The following is an 18303-nucleotide window of genomic DNA, read 5'->3' on the forward strand; positions in this document are numbered from 1 at the left end:
AAAGAGAGGGTTCGGTGTGAGACTTAGAAGGTGTGAAATAAAGGGAGGTTTGAAGTCCATTTGATCCTCATAAGCTTTGTATTTCTGTAGTGTCTTCTATCCTGCAAGATCCCAAAGGGCTTTGGGTCTGATTCTAATCCCACTTACACCAGTGTAATTCCACTGATTGCAGTGAAGTCACGCTTTATTTACACCAATGTGTATATGAGCAGAATCCTGCCCCTCTATCTGTATGAAGGGATCAGTCACAAGTGAAGTGCAGCCTCTTCTTGGGTGGAATGTAATGGCTGTTTAACAATGCACAGCAACATCACATAGCTGTCCGGGTGTTTTGGGCCAGCAGGCTGTAACGACCCAGTTGGAACTAGGTCAGGAGAAGAGAAGATACACCGAAGTGCATTGGAATATAATGATCGTGAGGCATCAGGGTATTAATTCTGCTACATCTCATCCAAAATATTAGCACCTGTAAAGAGAGGGGCTTCTCCACCTCTGAGAGCTGTGCTGGGCCTGGGGTCTATTTGATATGTTGTGGGCAGAAGTGTGGTGTCCTGGAGTAGGGATGCCAACCAGACCAGGTTGCATGCATGAGGGAGTTAAAAGAAGCCCACTAGTGGGGCTTGGTGGTGCAGGTTGAGCAAATTCTGTTTCCCTAAGAGTTGGGAAGGGATGTGATTGTGACTCTTCCTGGGGCACACAGGCCTGTTGGCAGCAGCCTCCAATGCAGGGAGTCTTTGCCTGTGCCAGCTGGGTGTTAGTTTCCTAACACAACCAGCCTGTCAGCCACTCAGGCGCTCTCCTCTGGGCTGTATGGGCCCTGCCTTTGCCCTGCAGGTTGACTATGAAGGCACCCCAGCCTCTAGCCTTCAAAGTGTCCTCCTGTGGTGTCCAGACCCTTATCACTGGATACCCCCAGAAATCTCAGGCTCTCCATTCCCAAGGGAAGAGTGTACCCCAGTTTAGCAGTTTTACCTTAGCTCACTGCTCCCCTATAACACACCACTCGTGTTCAATTATAGTAAAACAAGAGGACATTTATTTAAGAACAAATAGAGATTCAATAGAAACAAGTTTGTGATGGAAACAAATGGCTCCATACAAAACAAAATCATGAAATGTGAAGTAGGGCCTACACTTATTCATAGTTACCTTCCCCGTCTAGTCAAGTAGATTCTCAGCCCAAAGTTCAGGCATTTGCTGCCCCCAAGGAGCTAGGATCCCGTCTTTCACAAAGCACCCCCGCTCATCAAGGTACCTCCTCAGTGAATGGGTGCAGAGTGTCTCTCTCCACCCTGTGATATCCTCAATCAGTCTTTTGTCCTTATTCACAGACAGGGCGATTCCCGCGCTGTCCTGCCATCCTTTCCACTGCCAATGCCAAGTGGTTTCAGTGTTTATACTTTGCTGGTTTTTCATTGACTTTTCTGGGTTGGTGCAAAGGGGGACAACTGAGCAATACAGGGTGACAACTTCCTCCCACTTGAATGGGCCATCACTGAGACACATCATTTCCTGGTGATTCACTTTCACTCCAAGGCCATAAGGGCGTGATTTTCTGTATAGCTACATTCTTCCTTAAACGTCCCTCGTACACACATCTCAGAATGATTATGAGTATCGATAAGTTACAAGCTTTCAGTGGAGACCTCACATGCTACCCTTTGTGGATAATAACCATGAAAGTGGTGTATTGAGTGTAGTGAGTTTGTAAGGTCTGAGACAGGAGGTGGTTGTAAAGAACAGTGAACCCTTTCCCCATTGGCACCTGTGTCACAGTGGTGAGGCACAATGAAGATGGCTGGACCACCACATGATGGTATGGGGGGGGCGAGCTGTATACTGAAACCTACAATAAATAATTAAAGGAGAAGGTCACATGACCCTCATGGCTGTCACAGGGTTCCTCTCTCCTCGGTGTCTGGTTACATTCAAGGATCAAGTTCTAGCATCCTGACTGGTGAATTATTAAACCTCCTGGTGGCGTTCTCATCCCTTCACACTGGACATGTTTCTTCCTGGTGTCCTGCTGTGCCAGGTAGAGAGTGTCTCAACCCATCTAGGTCCTTGCAATTGGATTCTCGGGAGAGTTTTGAGGACAACTCGTCCTCTCCCCACCAACTTCTCGATCTCTGGGAACCCCTCACCTCCCTGCAAAAGGCTGGTGAGATGGAGCAGTCCTACAGATCCACAATCTCCATCTACAAGGTGAGCTGTTACCTCCCTGCCGGCTGTGGAGTGAAAGGGCTGTTCCCAATTGGTGAGAGACGCATGGGGTTGGGGGATCCTTCATAAAGGATTTAAAAGCACAAGAGAAAAACGGAGTGTTCTAGGGGGGAGATTAAATTAAGATTAATTAATTTATTTAATTTGCTTTGAAAATCTGTGGGCCACATCCTCAGCTGGTGTAAAGTGGTGTAGTTCCAAGGCTGTATGAATCCTGGTCTGGTGTGAGAACAGAGTGATGGCCGAAGGGGTGCGTGGTGTAATTCAGCGCAGAACCCGGCAGTGCTGGGGCTAACCTCTGGGCATTCTGGTGTATTAAGGCAGAGCACCTTTCCCAGTGAATCGCTGCTATGGGAGAGCGAGAGAGGCTCATCTGGGGGGGCTGTCCCAGAAAGGAGGGAGGGAGGGAGCCAAGAGGGTAAAGCAGGAAAGAAACAAGCTGAAACTGAGCAGCATTTTGGCTGATCTTAGGAATCCTTTCCGGACAGTGAGGATCTGCTGGACTGTGGAATGTTCTCCCAGGGAAATGGTGGAAGCCCCATTGCTTGGAACCTGTAAAGCTAGACTGATCAAAGCCCTGGAGAATACACTGTGGGGAGTCATTCTGCCTTGGCAATGGAGGGGTGAATTACGTGTTACCTAATAGGAAAGGCCTGTCTCTAACACCTATATTCTGGGGGGGGGCACCTGTATTGAAGGTGTCCAGGGGAGGCATGTGATAGAAATTGGCCAGAGAGCTCCCCTGTGTGTGCTCTGCATGACTGGTGTGAAAATCTGTGTATGTCTGAAGAGACACCAAGGATTAGTGAGTGCCGCTGTGTGTCCAGGCCAATTACGGTGTCTCTCCGTGAATGAACATTGTTACAGGTGTTTTTCTAGTTACAGGTGTACATCTGCCCGTGCTCATACAGCATGAGACCTGCTTATAATTGGCATCTTATAGTGAATTTTGGGGGAAGAAAAAAACCCTTTCAACAGCAGAGAGTTCCAGTGAATGTAGAAAAGTGTTAAAACTCTCAGGCGAATCAAACATGCCCAGACACTAGTTTCTCTGACCGCAAGTTTAGGGTAGATTAGTGGCTGTGCAGCTCCTTGTCTGAGTGACCAGACCGATCTGACTGGTCTCCGATGTACAGATCAAATTATACAATGCACCTTTTTGGTAAAGACGCAGCCTGGATCGGAGCTCTTTCTAAAAGAATCCTGCGCACAACCATGCCCAGCTGGGCTGGAGTGTGCAAGTGAGGGCGCTTCCTTTCTGTGCTGGGCTCATCTCCTTAATTTTGTGCAGTGCTTAGATCCCACGTCCGAATTTCCAGACTGCTGCCCCTGTATGGTGTGTAATAAGGGGTGCTGTGCACACTGCCCACCTTCAGTTAATACAGTAAATAGACATACGAGGCTGGGCTAAGACTGCACCATGCCTTGACTCTATCGACCTATGGGGCCCTGATGCTCATGACATGGTTGCCAGGAAGTGATGCCCACCCCTGAGGGTGGAAAGAAACCTACTAGGTTCTGGATGCGGGTAGTAGCACTTGGGGAAGTTCAGAGGGAAGGGTGATCTGATCACCTCACTCTGATGTTTACTTTCTGCTGGAAGAGAAGATGCAAGAACGGGACCTCCCTAGTGAGAAGGGTGCCTGAGCCTGAAACCAGAGACTGGTAGGATGGGTAGGCCACAGCTCTGTCGGATGAATCACATAAGGGAGGGCACAGGCCTCATCCCAGGCCCCGGGGTATGGAGCAGGATCGCATTAACCTGTTGTGTTCTTTCACCCCTCTCCCCAACTTGGATGGATGATAGAGCATCTTGGAGCAGTTTAACCCTGCCCTGGAGAACCTGGTCTACCTGGGCAATAACTACTTACGTGCTTTCCATGGTGAGTGCTGTCTCGACTCCCGCCTGTGCTTAGTTGGGGGACAGCTTGGATTGTGTCCATGGGCATCACCCTCGATTGGCAGGTGGGGAACGTCAGTCTGTGCTCCTGGGGCTGTTCTGAGCTTGTGGGTAGGCAGGAGAATAGTTGATGAGGATGGGAGGTGGCAAAGAAGGGAAGAGTTGAAGAAAAGGGGCAGAGGGCAAAGATGGAACACGGTTATTTAGGGAAGCTTTAATCCAGCTGCCCTCTCTCCTTGTGTTTCTGCAGCACTGTCTGAGGCGGCTGAAGTCTATTTCAAGGCAATACAGAAGATTGGGGAGCAAGCCCTGCAGAGCTCCACCTCGCAAATGCTGGGTAAGTTTCTCCTACTGACTGTCTCTGGGAGGTGGGTCAATTTGAAATGTTGACCTTCTCTCCAGCCCAGCCCATCCCTTCTCTGCCCCAGTGCTCCCATCGCACCAAGAGGCATGAGGAATGAAGGACCGCACTGGGAAAGGAGCCTGCGTCTCCTGCATGACAACGTCCGTCGCTAATCCCCAGATGCGCTAGGCCTGGTCTGTGCAGCACTTCCAACCCCCACTGATCCCAAGGCCTGAAAGCCAGGCTTTGTACGTGGCTTTGCAGAGCACTAACCCCCGCAGGGCACTAGGCCCAGCCTCCCCGTGTCCCACCCGCTTCAGAGACGGAAGCCCAGGCCTCCTGCTGTACATGATAGAGCAGAGCATGGAGCCCTGGGGATCGTACAGCCAGGGGCTTTGCCACAGAATCCAGCCCTGGCTGCAGAATTCTGATCCAAGCGTCCCGGTTTTCATTTCACACAAACGATGTTCCGGGTCGTCACGGCGGTGAGGGAAACTCTGAATATATGAACCAACCATAACGGACGCTGTGCTGCCTTCATGAGTCTGCAGCCAGCCTGAAGCGAGAACTCAGAGAGACAGGAGGCAGCCCCCATTCACCTATGTGGGTTAGCTCTGAAACCTAAAAATGGCAATTTAACTATTTCACTGCTGATCATGTTAGGAAAAAGATCCAGCTAACGTGCTTATCTCCCAGTCCCCAACTGCCTCCCAGGCCTTCCTCAGATCTCCAGTCGCTTCCTACTCAGCAGCCTGTCACTCTCACTACCCCCATCCACTGCAACTTATTCATACAAAAATCTGTGGCACATCTCAAACAGAAACATGGGGACAATGTAAACGAAATGGAATGTAATATCAAAATAAGCCACATAGTGGCGAGCGCCACTAAGTGCACAGGCGTATTTAATTCTGCATTCTTTGCAAACGGGATATTTAATGTAGATAAAGCTGTCACCAAATTTTTGGCCTGCTGCCGCAGTGTCGTGCAGAATCCAGGGTCCTTGGGGCAGACAGTCGATGTGACTTGCTGTGAAGTACACAACGGCTTGCCCTGGGGCACATATCCCAGCCTTCCAACCCCTTGCTAACTCCACTATGCAAGAGACTGGAAGACCGGGAGCTGGTACCACAGTTTCCCATGGTGCGCTAAGCCACTGGTTATAACGTGCATATTCTGATGGTAATCAGTGAAATTATAGAAAGGGATTGAGCAGCTGTTATAGAATGAAGCGGATTGGCTGAAACCCTCTCCTCACACCTTGGACCCAGCCCCAGCAGACAGCTAATGCATAGCGATAGTAGTTGGACTTTTGCACCAAGATAACGCTGTGCCGGTCATGTAACAGTGGTGATTAGTGCTAATGACCCCTTTGTTTTAACTCTCTGGGAGAGAATGATACACGCAAGGAGGAAGGTCTAACTATGATACTTTGATCTCTTTTCTTGAAGGTCAAATTTTGATGCAGATGTCTGACACCCACAGGCATATGAACTCTGACCTGGAAGTAGTGGTGAGTATCTTGCCGTGGCCCATCTGTACTGGGAGCAGCCCTTAGCTGTATGCTGGCCTAATGGAGCTGTGTTTTATGGAGCTGCAGTGGCTAGATGCCATCTGTTGTTTCCATACCAAGAGTTTGGGGTGGGTTGCTCCCAGTTTGTGGTGAGCAGAACTGGGGGAGGGGTTAGGGTTGCCAACTTTCTACATGCACAAAACTGAACACTCTTGCCCTGCCCCTCCTTTGAGGCCCTGCCCCTTTTCTGAGCGCCTCTCCCCTCCTCCCCCCCCCCCCCCCCGTCGCTCACTGTCCCCACCCTCACTCGCTCATTTTCACCAGGCTGGGGCAGGGGGTTGGGTGCGGGGTGGGGGTGTGAGGGCTCTGGCTGAGGGTGTGAGGCCGGGTATGAGGGATTTGAGGTGTAGGAGGGGGCTCCAGGCTGGGACCGAGGGGTTTGGAGGGTGTGACGGTGATCAGGGCTGGGGTTGGGGCAGGGGGTTGGGGTGTGAGGGTGGGTGAGGGCTCTGGCTGAGGGTGAAGACTCTGAGGTGGGGCTGGGGATGAGGTGTTTGGGGTGCAGGAGGGTTTTCTGGACTGGGATTGAGGGGTTTGGAGGACGGAAGTGAGCTCCAGGCTGGGGCACGGGGTTGGGGTGTGGGAGGGGGTGCAGGCTTCGGCTGGGAGTGTGGGCTCTGGGTTGGGGTTGTGGATGAGAGGTTTGGGGGGCAGGAGGAGGATCAGGGCTGGGACAGGGAGTTGGGACACGGGAGGGGATCAGGTGCAGGCTCTGGGTGGCACTTACCTCAAGCAGCTCCCGGAAACAGCATCATGTCCCCTATCCAGCTCCTATGTGGAGGTGCAGCCAGGCAGCTCTGCGTGCTGCCCTGTCCACAAGTGCCGTTCCCATTAGCTGTGGTTCCCAGACAATGGGAGCTGCAGAGCCAGCGCACAGGAGCTGGATGGGAGAAATGCCGCTGCTTCCGGGAGCCGCATGGAGCCACAGCAGGTAGGGAGCCTGCCTTAGCCCCCCTGCGCTGCCGACCAGACTTTTAACAGCCCGGTCAGCGGTGCTGACCAGAGCTGCCAGGGTCCCTTTTCAACCGGGCGTGCCGGTCGTAAACCGGACACCTGGCAACCCTAGGAGGGGGATGTAATCTAAGCAGCATCCAGTTCTGACGTGCCAATATTTCCATCTCTCCCCCGCCCCCGGTTGTGCTGTTGGGGGTGGGGGTAGAGAAGGGGAGGACTAGTGAAAAATGAGGATGTTAACCCTTGCCCGGCTGTGCGGTTGTTATTGATATGACAGCAGTGTCTAGAGGTCCCAACCGACATGGAGAGACAGCCTTCGCCCCAGAGAGCTTTCCGTCTGATTAGACAAGACAAAGGGTGGGAGGAAAAGCAGTATCGGCTCTGTCTGCAGATGCCTGGCCAAGCGTGTCCATCAGGAGTCAGGACTGGGGTGGGGGTTCTCCTGGGCACTCCCTAATTTCCCGTTTCGGGTCCCCTCGCCTCCCAGCTGTCAGCAGTGCCCAGTAATACCAACTGCTAGGGGCGGTTTCTAACGACTTCTCTGCCTCGTCTAGGCTCAGACGTTCCACGGAGACCTGCTGCAGCACATGGAGAAAAACACCAAGCTGGACATGCAGTTCATCAACGTGAGCCGCAGCCCTTCCCTGTCCCTCCTGAGCTCTTTGCAGGCTTCCCTCTCCCCAACCCCTAAGCAGGGTGCTGGACTTCTCTCCCCACACCCTCGCTGCGCCCCTCCCTCCTTTGAGTCCCTTAGCGCAGCTCAGGCTTTCACCCTCTTGCTGGTTATATCATTGTTTCATCCCTGAGGCGTTTCCAAGGATATTCCAGGCTTTCCCTGGAGCAGGGGTTGGGAAGGGTCTCTCGGCAACTGGAGAAAAAGAGACTTTCCTTCTGCCTAGCTGCCATGTCCTCATGGGCTGACTTGGCCAGCTCTCCTTTGTGGTAGCTAGGATTCATTGGGCTCCTAAGTCCCATTTTCAAAAGGGATTTAGGCCCATTGACTTTCAATGAGATTTAGGCTCCTAAGTCCCCTCTGTGCTTTAGAAAACGTTCCTTATAGTCTCTGGTCTCCTTCTGTGCTCCCGGCAGGACAGCCATCAGCGGTATGAACTGGAGTACCGGCACAGGGCTGCCAACCTGGAGAAGTGCATGTCGGAGCTGTGGAGGATGGAGAGGACTCGAGACAAAAACGTCTGGGAAATGAAGGTGGGAAATGAAGTGGAGGCAAGGATGGCCCTGAGACGCGGGAGAGTCTGGAATGAGGAGAGTGGTCATTGCAAGCTGATGCTGATGATGCCTCCAGAGCCCAAGATAGTTTATAGCTTGTCTCTCCCATAGTAAGAACACAAGGGGGTGTTCCCTGGATTGCAAAAGGCAGCAAGTTGACACACACATAGGAGACATACTTTTCCACACAGGGTACTGTTAATCTGTGGAACTCCCTCCTGCAGGATGTTTCTGAGGCAAACTGTGTGGAAAGACTAAAATAAGATTAGGGGCCAGATCCCTATAAATGTTGTGTGCTGCTTCAGCATAGCAAAGGGGTTATAAAGGCTGATGACCCAGCCAGCTGAGGGAAACCCTGGGTTTATTCCCCCAAATACTGCTCTGTGCAGACCCAGGGTGCTGCATTGACATCAATCCCTTCTCCTCTTGTCCACCCAGGAGAACGTGAGGCGCTTGCAATCGGAAATGCAGGCATTTGTGTCTGAGAGCCAGAGGGCTGCAGAGCTGGAGGAGAAGCGTCGCTACCGCTTCCTGGCTGAAAAGCACCAGTTGCTCTCCAGCACCTTCCTCCAGGTCTACAGCAGGGTAAGGAGGGGGTATGACCTGAGGTTGGGGGGAGGAACATAGCCATAGCTACTTTGTCCTGCCCTGAGTGCAAGGGACTGGACTGGAAGACCTCTTGAGGTCCCTTCCAGTCCTACGTTTCAATGATTCTATGTGGGGATGTGTACCTTACAGTCCTTGACTCAGAAAAATTTCTTACCTAAAGCAGCTTTTCCGCATCACCTACCCACATGGTGGGGGATCCACCGTTTGAAGATACAGAGAGCACTGCATCTTTGTCCACTAAGTGATGGTTCATAAGGGGCCCTTTTGCTTCTCTTTATACCCCTCAACGTTCATTTTCTTTTTCTTAAGAGTTAGGACTACCCGCTGGGGTTCAGACTGTGGTATCCTGCAGCATGCCGATGAGAAGCTCTTTCCTCATCCTCCTGATAACTGGTGTTTACCTCAGAGACAAATTGTCTCTGGCATCATCATGCTCAATTGACATCACAGACCCAGGCAAGCAGGCAAATCAACATTCCTTTGTCTAGGACAAACATGTTTATGAGGCCTGCCCCCAGAACATGTTTCTGACACACGTACATAGCTCTTTACATACCGCCCATCACTCGATGATATTCGTGACCGGTGTGTCACCAGCTTTCAGCTGATGCTTCACACAACACTCGTCACAGATAAATACGGTGATGGCAATGAGTTAGGGGTAGTGAGTGTGTCAGGCCTGATGGGAGTTACAGAACAGTTGGCCCTCTGCCAATCAGCATTGAGGGGCTCGTAGAGTGGCCAGGGTGTCTCACCTGCCTCATCCTGCTGGTGGCAATGAGGACAGTGCACTTGGGTACAGGTTGTAGCTTGTTTTGGATCCCCAATCTTTAATTCCCCCTTTCCCCTGCACAGCTGGTCTGCTCCCATTTTCCTCCGATCTCTCCCGTCTCTCTCTCTCCCCAGGCCTGGGGCATCATCCAGAGCAAGGTGCCAAAGTGGAAGGAGCAATTGGAGGCCAGCCGCAATCCAAGCAGCAGACACTCCCCGAGCCTGCTCAGTGCCTCCCATGGCCAGGGGTATCCGTCAGGCCGCCTGACCCCCAGCCACCTCGATATGGTGAGAAAAATGCCAACAAATGATCTCTCCAGTAACAGGGGGGTGCCTGGGATGGCCTCTCCCAGGGCAGAGATCCCAGAACAGAGGGTCAGCCCAGCTTTTTCCCAGGGTCTGTTATTTTTTTGGGGTGGGAGGCAATCCCATGTGTATCCCATTAATCTGTACCTCCAGGGCCTCACCTGATTGTCCTCCCTTGGTGGCATTAGCTATCCAAGACGAGGTGTGGGGGGCGGGCGGGGAGAGGTTGTGTGTGTGTAGGAGTGTTGGGGGTGGGGAGGGATACACTCCTTTAGGGACCAGGCTTCTGTCGAAGAGGAATCTCCTCTGTGGTGCTCACGCTCGCCTTCATTTCCTTCCAACAGCCTCAGAGGCCTCTGGGAGATTTTGGCTCAGCCATGACTGGACGTAATTCAAGCCCCTTCCTCCAGGAGCCTGCAGAACTTCTTAGACCCTCTCCTCAGCCAGAACCAACCAGGAGAGGCCTGCAGAAGACTTCATCTGCTGGTAAGACTGGGTAGATGGGGGCAGTGGTGTGGGGCTAGTTGTACCTTATGTGAGCAGGTACAGGCTGGATTTGGGAGGGACAAAGCTGCCCATAATGCATTTGTTCCAGGGTGCACTTGGGCACCTGTTCTATGTAAGGGCGAGAGGGCAGGGTACATGGAGGGTGGGGGTGAAGCCTACGAGTGAATGAACAGGGACCCAAACAGGCAGGGTCAGGGCTCCATTAGGGAAGCTGTGTGAGTGGGATAGGGAAGCCCAGGTCTGAATGGACAATGGAGGCGTCTCACTCCATCAGCGGTGGGTCCCTCTCAGCCAGGCTGGGATCTTGCAGGGGGAGTCTAAGGTTGAAAGAAGCCCTCTGAAACCCCTCACGCCTTGGCTGCTCCTGGCAGGCTCGCTCTCCGCCGGCCAGCGCTCGCGCTCCAGCTCCTTCGGGGAGCGGGCAGGAGGAGACGCAGGAGGAGGCGGCAGTGTGTTGAGAGTCCAGGCAATCATGCCCCACTCTGCTGGCGCCAACCGCACCTTGCTAGGGTTCAACTTCGGGGACGTCATCACGGTGCTGATCCCAGAGGCGCAGAACGGCTGGCTGTACGGCAAGCTAGAGGGATCATCCATGTAAGTGCGCTCAGCCTGTCTCCGTGGTGCTGGGCTGGAGGGGGGATCTTGGCGAAGGCAGAAGCCAGCTGTGAAGAGCTGGGCTCCAAGGGTTAATGCCCTGCCCTCAAGCCTTCCTGCTTAAAAAAGCAATGCCAGTCTCAGTCTAGCCGAGGGCTTTCTCACTGACACGGGCAGCAGCTACTGCTATGGCACAATGCTTGACAGTTACCGAAAGGCACAACTGGTGCCATCCCTGGCCTGGTATCCGATATGGGGCATAGGTTACTGGCAACGTGGGGCAGGGTGTGGGTTGGAATTTGTGGGGTGCCTGCTTGCCATATAGTTCTTACCCAGATGCTGCCTTTCTATTTGAGGTTCATTAGTCCCAGCTGTGTCTACCTTTGGAGCAGGGGAGTTTCCAGGAGAGAGTCCCAGGGGATTCTCCAAAACTGTCCTTGCTTTCTGGGGTCAGCCTTGTCTCTGTCCAAAAAAGTGTCCAATATGAGCCCACTCCCAGCGGTGCCGGGGGAGCTCTCCCAGGAAAACCCAGGTGCTGGTGGCTTAGTAAATGGTGCTCTTTCCTCTAAGTTGTCCCTGAACAAAGGCCCTGACCTGGTGCTAGGGGAGGTCCACGTGCTGCTGGAAGTGCTGTTCTTTCAGCTCAGACACAAGGCAAAGGGCTCGGTGACTGGTGGCCATTTTAAGATCCCATCACGGCCCTCCATGCAATGAGCGTGTTCGCCCCAGTGCCCTGGCCAGACTCCACCACGGGTAACGGAAAGCTAAGAAACATGTTGCTGCAAAGGCTCATTGTCCCCTCTGTCTCCGGGGCCTTAGGAGCGGCTGGTTCCCAGAAGCTTTCATAAAGCCCCTGAGGGGAGTAAGAGACCCGGAGGAACCACCCACCAGGTAATGGGAGCTGCTGAAGTGCATGTTCGTACGTCATTCACGCAAGCGTGTGCCTGGGTGACGCAATGTCCTGCGTGGAGCTGCCCATCAAGGCTATGGCTCTTGGGCATGCTCAAGAACTTGTCTGAGGGCCATTGGCACTCTTGGACGTGGCTTTTCTCAATGAAACTGTGACACGTTGCTCCCATTGTGGCACAATATTTCCAGGGGCCTTTAAATCTCTAGTTAGGTAAATCCTAGGGGTACATATTCCCTGTGTCAGTGGTTCTCAAACTTTCGTACTGGTGACCCCTTTCACACAGCAAGCCTCTGAGTGCGACCCCCCCCTTATCAATTAAACACACAATTTTATATATTTAACACCATTATAAATGCTGGAGGAAAAGCGGGGTTTGGGGCGGAGGCTAACAGCTCGTGACCCCCCCCATGTAATAACCTCGCAACCTCCTGAGGGGTCCCGACCCCCAGTTTGAGAACCCCTGCCCTATGGCAACCTCTTGGAAAGGATTTCCAGGGGACACGATCCCAGACCACATGTGCTGTATGGAGAGATTCCAGAGCACTCTTCCCCAGAGCTGGATTCTGGCCTTTTCTTCTTCCTTTTCTTCTTGGAATCTCTCCTTTCCCCTCTTGCTCAGGTCCTTCCCGCTGCGGAGCAGTCACAGCATGGATGGCCTGGATTGCCCCAGTGTCCCGTCAGCAGGAAATTACCGACACAGTGCTGCCCTACCTCAGGCACCAAGCCCTTCTCCAGCCTCACTTGGTGCTGGCAGCCGCCGGAGCAGCTTGGCTAGCGCTGCCGCTTCTTCAGATTCCAAGGTGAGTGGGCACAGGGCTATTCTAACCTGAGCTAAGGCAGTGAGAGGGGATCTGTGGGCTAGGGTGTGTCCCTCAACCAACACTGACCTTCGCTTTCATGTCCTTTCTAATTGAGGATAGTTAACAGGTTACCTAGGGTGGTTGTGGAATCTCCATCACTGGAGGTTTTTAAGAACAGGCTGGACAAACACCTGTCAGGGATGGTCTAGATTTAGTCGGTGTCTCAGCGCAGGGAGCTGGACTTGGTGACCCCTCAAGGTCCCTTCCAGCCCTACATTTCTGTGATGCCATGATACACACCCGCTCCAACCAGGCTTAGTAGGAAGGGAAGGGTCATCCTGACCTCACTGCGTCACAGCTTTCATCCATCTCGCCCATGCTTCTGGGCCTCTTTAGTGCTGCTCCTGGCCATCCATGAATCCACCCTAGCTGATCTCAGCTACTCTGCTGGGCACGGGCTACTTTACAGCTGCTCCCCTCCATCCCTTTGAACCTCCCTGCAGGATGAAGTCCTCTTCAGCACAGCTCCTGTCCATCCATCCCTAGCAAACTCCGTGCCCGATCCCGTGGGAGAGCCCTGGCCCCTGTGCTCCTCTCACTTTTTCCCTTTATTACCCAGCAGGGGCCCTTCAGTTTACTCCTCTTCTCCATGACATCCCAGCCTGATTTCTGGTGGCTCCGGGGCAGCAGCTCTTTCTGCTAAAAGTAGGACCATGAGTGATGGAGCTAGGCTGGGGACCAGCTGACAGAGATGCCATCCTTCTTTCCCTGAAAGGGCTAGGGATAGCTCTTTTGCGTGCCTCTTCTAAAGGCAGCTGAGGATGGGGAAGGGTGAATAAAAGCCTGGGAGCAGAGGGCCTGCATTCAGGTCTCAGCAAGGTGGGGAATAGAATACAGAGGCTTTAACTTGAGCTCTTAGGTTCCAATTTGGACCCAGAATGGGGTAAGAAGGCAGGGTGAAGGGCAGAAGTGTGTTTGGATGCCACAGGGGATTGGGGGATGGGATACGGAGTCTGTCCTCTCTAGGTGATTGGTTCCAGTCCCAGGCTGGAGGGATCTGGATGGTTCAAGGGATTGAGAAATGGAATATGTAGCTTTTCACCTCTGGGTCTGTGGTTCTGGTGAAGCCCCAGTCTGCCTGGCTCAGGGGACTGGGATGGGGACATGTAACCTACCCCCTAAAAGTCACTGGTTCCAATCCAGCCTCAGCCTGGGAAACTGGACACCTCAGGGGATCGAGGAGTGGGAGCTTTTCTCCTCTGGCTCTGACCCAGCCGTAGGTCAGCAGTCAATGAAAGTCATTCCCAGCTGATGGCTGTGGAGCGAGCTGTGTGAAATGAGTTGGGGTCTTAATCTAGTACCTAGTGAGGCAGATATTTGCATCACAAGCCCCAGCATCACCAGTTATCACTCCCTTCGGAGGCTCGGCAGATACCAGGATGAAATGGGCTGTAGCAACTGAACTCTTCTTTCCTCCCAGGGTTGGTCCCTACTCCCTCCAGGGCAGCCCAGAGGCGCAATTTGGGGCTGTGTATGTTGGGATCTTGTGTAAAGCTGTATCTGTATGTTATATGAGTAGGGCCTACCAAATTCATGGTCCATTTTGGTCAATTTCACAGTCATAGGATTTTAAAAATCGTAAATTTCATGATTTCAGCTATTTACGTCTGAAACGTCAGGTGTTGTAATTGTAGGGGTCCTGATCCAAAAAGGAGTTGTGGGGGTCACAAGTTATTGGGTGGGGGTGGGGGTGGTACTGCTACTCCAACCAGGGCCGGCGCTTCCACTAGGCGACCCTAGGTGGTCGCCTAGGGCGGCAGGATTTGGGGGGGGGCGGCATTTTGCCGTCCTCGGTGGCAATTCAGCAGTGCGGGGTCCTTCCATTCTGCGTCTTCAGGGCGCTTCAGCGGCGGGTCCTTCACTCGCTCCAGGGCCCGCCGCCGAAGCACCCCGAAGACACGGCACAGAAGGACTCCCGCCGCCGAATGCTCTGAGATGGAGCGCTGCCACCTAGGGCGGCAAAAACCCTGGCGCCGCTCCTGACTCCTACTTCTCTGCTGCTGCTGGCAGTAGCACTGCCTTCAGAGCTGGGCAGCTGGAGAGTGGAGGCTGCTGACCAGGAGCCCAGCTCTGAAGGCAGAGCCGCCACCAGCAGCAGCGCAGAAGTAAGAATGGCCTGGTATGGTATTGCCACCCTTACTTCTGTGCTGCTGCTGACAGGGTGCTGCCTTCAGAGCTGGGCCCTCAGTCAGCAGCCGCCATTCTCTGGCGCCCAGCTCTGAAGGCAGCAGCGCAGAGGGAAGGGTGGCATGCTATGGTGTTGCCACTCTTACTTCTGTGCTGCTGTTGGCAGGGCGCTGCCTTCAGAGCTGGGCTTCCAGCCAACAGCCGCTGCTCTCCGGCCGCCCAGTTCCGAAGGCAGCACAGAAGTAAGAGTGGCAATGTCAGGACCCCCAATTTGAGAAACTCTGGTCTCCCCTGTGACATCTGTATAGTACAGGGTAAAAGCACATAAAAGACCAGATTTCACGGAGGGGAGACCAGATTTCACAGTCCGTGACACGTTTTTCACGGCTGTGAATTTAGTTACAGCCCTATATATGAGGCTGTAGGAAGCATGCAGGGTCGGGAGTTGGTATCCCAGGCCCTCCTGTGATCAGAGGGGGCATCTCTGGCCATGCTGGCCTGTGAATTCTAGTGCCAGTTTTGTTTGTTTGCTCTTTGCTGTGCTCTGCAGATCCTAAACTCCCATGATCAGAAATGCACCCTCCTCCCTGAGAGAGAGAGGGGGGCCTGGGAGCCTGGGGGTGGGGGAGGGACAAAATTCCTTCTTCCCCCTGCACAGAAAGGGGGATATTTGTTCTCTGCAATTTTGCTTTGGTGGGATTTTTCAAAAGCACCTAAGGTATTTAGGAGCCCAAGTCCAATTAATGGGCATTGGAGAATGGGATATGGAGTCTATCATCCCATTAGTGGGACTTGGGCTCTTTAATTGTTTAGGTGCTTTTGAAAGTCCCACTGCGTGTGTGTTTGTGTGTGTGTCTTTCCCTCCTCCTCTCTTTGTGCCTCTCTCTAACCTGCACAAGGTGCTTACTCTCAGCTTTTGACCCTTTGTCTCGTTTCGTTGCAGAAGTCAGCTGTGCAGGAGCAGCCCCCAGAGCTCTTCCCCCGGTAAGTGAAGTCTGGGATCACTGGTGGTTTTATCTTATTGTTTGGAAAGTCCTGGAGAACTGGGGAGGTGCCTGGAGAAAAGCAAGTGTGGTACCAGTCTTCCAAAAAAGGAAGGAAGGGTGAGCGTGACAATTACTGCCCTGTCGACTGACTCCTATCGCTGTTAAAATAATAGAACAGTGAATGAGAGGAGGGTAAAAACAGTCTCTAGCAAGGCCCCCAGGCCCCTCTCTGGCCTCTCTTAGAGGAACCAGAGTAAGAGCTCCCAGGTTGAGGAGATGATGAATCGGGTCCCTCAGAATTGCCCATTTGGAAGGGTCCAAAGGGAGGGTGTAACTAAGAGCAAATTAGGACAGGAAAGTCAGGCCAGTGAGAGCTGCTGGACTGTCAGTTAGTTTCCCAAGGGAAGCGGTATGGAAGCCCCATCAGGAGGGGGACACAAACTATTCTGGACAGGTACTAGCAAATGTACCATAATGAGCAAGCTGCAGCTGCACCAGCCCCAGGGAGATGTGACAGGCTTTCGCCATCTCCATCCTCTGAACCTTTCAGAGAATACAAAGTGGGGCGAGCTCTCTAGTGGGGGATGGGATGGGCGACTGGCAGGGCAGGAGGCGACTCTCGGGAAACGCTGCCCAATGGTCAAGGTGGATTGAAACAGCAGGGGGGGCTCTTGCTGCCCCAGCCAAAGGGCAGGGGGAGAGGAGGAGCCGCATGGCCAAGCCACCTCCCTGTTCTCTTTTATTTGAACCCTTGCCACCGCCCCCCTCCTCCCACAACAACTCCTCCTTCACTGGCTAACTGCTCATCTTGTGAACGGTGCCAAGGGTAGGGGGGAATGGCCATACCAGAGTGGAGGAGGGGTTCCTGTCCAGGGAGAGGCTGGAGAGTGGCTCTACCAGGAGGGAGTGAAGAGAAGGGTCCCTCCCAGGGAGAGGGAGGGAATGGCCCTGTCAGGAGGAGGTGAGGGGAGGCAGTTCCATGCAGGGAGGGAAGGGGAGTGGCCCTGTCAGGGGGCATGAGGAGGAGGGTTACCAGGAGAGAGTACGCAGATGTATTATAATTAACTGCATTGATAACTTGCACCTGGTGGCCCCCATCCGAATGAGACCGTTTCCCGCTCTCAGCAGGGAAGCTTTCTACTGTCCCTGCAGCTTGTCCCCACAACATTCTCTGTGACGGGGCCTCTGCCAGGGCCCTATGGCCGGGCGGTGCTGAAACAGCCTTTCCTGAGCCTTTAGTTCTCCTCTTGCCTTTCTCCTTCCAGCGGCACCAACCCGTTTGCCACGGTAAAGCTGCGCCCCACCGTCACCAACGACCGGTCGGCACCCATCATCCGGTGAAGGGGGCCGTGGAGAGCAGCGGATTCTGGGGGGTTGACAGCAGCACAGGTGGTAGAAACACATAGTCCTTTCCCATTCCTGGGCCACTGTGATCTCGGGTTAGTGCACTAGGTAAGCGCCTTCTCAGGGCGCGCCTCAGTCTTACTCCCTGTGTCTGGCGCACTCCAGCAGTAAATAGATTCCCTAGTTTTCTTTGGCGTTCTCTTTGGATTGACGTGTGTGATGCTGGTCACGCTGAGTGGAAGGTGTCCCCAGGATACTGGTGCTGGTAGCATGGGCAGGGAGTTGCTTATACATAAGCACTGGGAGCTGGAGGAGGGCCCATCTCTCATTGGTCTGTGCACCTGCGCTGCATGGGGAGATATTGGCAGGGGAAAAGGAGAACCCTACCCAGCCCCTACTCTCTGTTGTAAAGCCAGTGATGGTTATTTGGCCACTGAGCAGATTCCTGACCTACGTTTGGGGTTAGGTCCCTGCTGATGGATCAGACAGTAACTGCAAGGCAGGGGTCTTCTCCTCTCAGCTCCTCGCCCCAGGGCCTTGGGCAACTGGCCACTGAGTTTCAAAGAGCTTTGTGGGGAGGATGCCTGCCCGTTCGCAGTGCCCTCTCCTCCACTCTTTTGTTTGGTAGCCCCAGGGTTGGATTAAGATGGGAGGGGAAACCCATCTGCGCAGCCTTGTGTTTGATTCTGTACATAATAACAATAATATATTTTTAAAATAAAATGGAAACACAACTTCCCCGTGTGTCCTGGTTCCTCTGACCGTCCTTCCTGTCTGCCTCCCCGAGGGGATGCCAGGGGCAGGTGTGCACCAGGGAAACTAAGACCTGGGAAAGCTTAGCCTTGGGTAGGTCTACACAGTAAGTGGCAGCCTACGGCAGGCTCAGAACCTGGGCTTGTGGGGCTCGCACTACGGCTCTAGAAATAGCTGCGTAGACCTTCAGGCTTGGCGTGGAAGCCTAGGAAGCTGGGTCGGCATCAGAGCCTGAGGCGCAGTAGCCACCTGGCTGTGTAGACATACTCTGCCTTGCTAATACGTGTGGCTCTAGTGCCTAAACCACCTAGACAAA

At 53.4% G+C, this 18303-nt stretch overlaps 1 protein-coding gene across 1 annotated transcript; it reads left to right on the forward strand.

The window, feature by feature from the left end:
* Positions 1–71: 71 nt before the first annotated feature.
* BAIAP2L2 (BAR/IMD domain containing adaptor protein 2 like 2) lies at positions 72–17968 on the forward strand. Its single transcript, XM_034776733.1, has 14 exons — positions 72–2205; positions 4031–4106; positions 4374–4460; positions 5918–5979; positions 7548–7619; positions 8083–8199; positions 8659–8805; positions 9736–9888; positions 10251–10392; positions 10785–11007; positions 11827–11898; positions 12537–12717; positions 15848–15888; positions 17156–17968. The coding sequence occupies exons 1-14, from the start codon at positions 2167–2169 to the stop codon at positions 17229–17231; spliced, it is 1488 nt and encodes a 495-aa protein (XP_034632624.1). The 5' UTR covers positions 72–2166; the 3' UTR covers positions 17232–17968.
* Positions 17969–18303: the final 335 nt, after the last annotated feature.

The sequence above is a fragment of the Trachemys scripta genome, chromosome 1 (genome assembly GCF_013100865.1).
Source record: "Trachemys scripta elegans isolate TJP31775 chromosome 1, CAS_Tse_1.0, whole genome shotgun sequence".
Lineage (NCBI taxonomy): Eukaryota > Metazoa > Chordata > Testudines > Emydidae > Trachemys > Trachemys scripta.

Excerpts from the sequence above, each read along its gene's own strand:
- BAIAP2L2 (XM_034776733.1), top strand. The coding sequence starts at position 2,167 with ATGGAGCAGTCCTACAGATCCACAATCTCCATCTACAAG. Across the intron at positions 2,206-4,030 it reads CCACAATCTCCATCTACAAG|AGCATCTTGGAGCAGTTTAA; the intron begins GTGAGCTGTTAC and ends GATGGATGATAG. Across the intron at positions 11,899-12,536 it reads CCGGAGGAACCACCCACCAG|GTCCTTCCCGCTGCGGAGCA; the intron begins GTAATGGGAGCT and ends CCTCTTGCTCAG.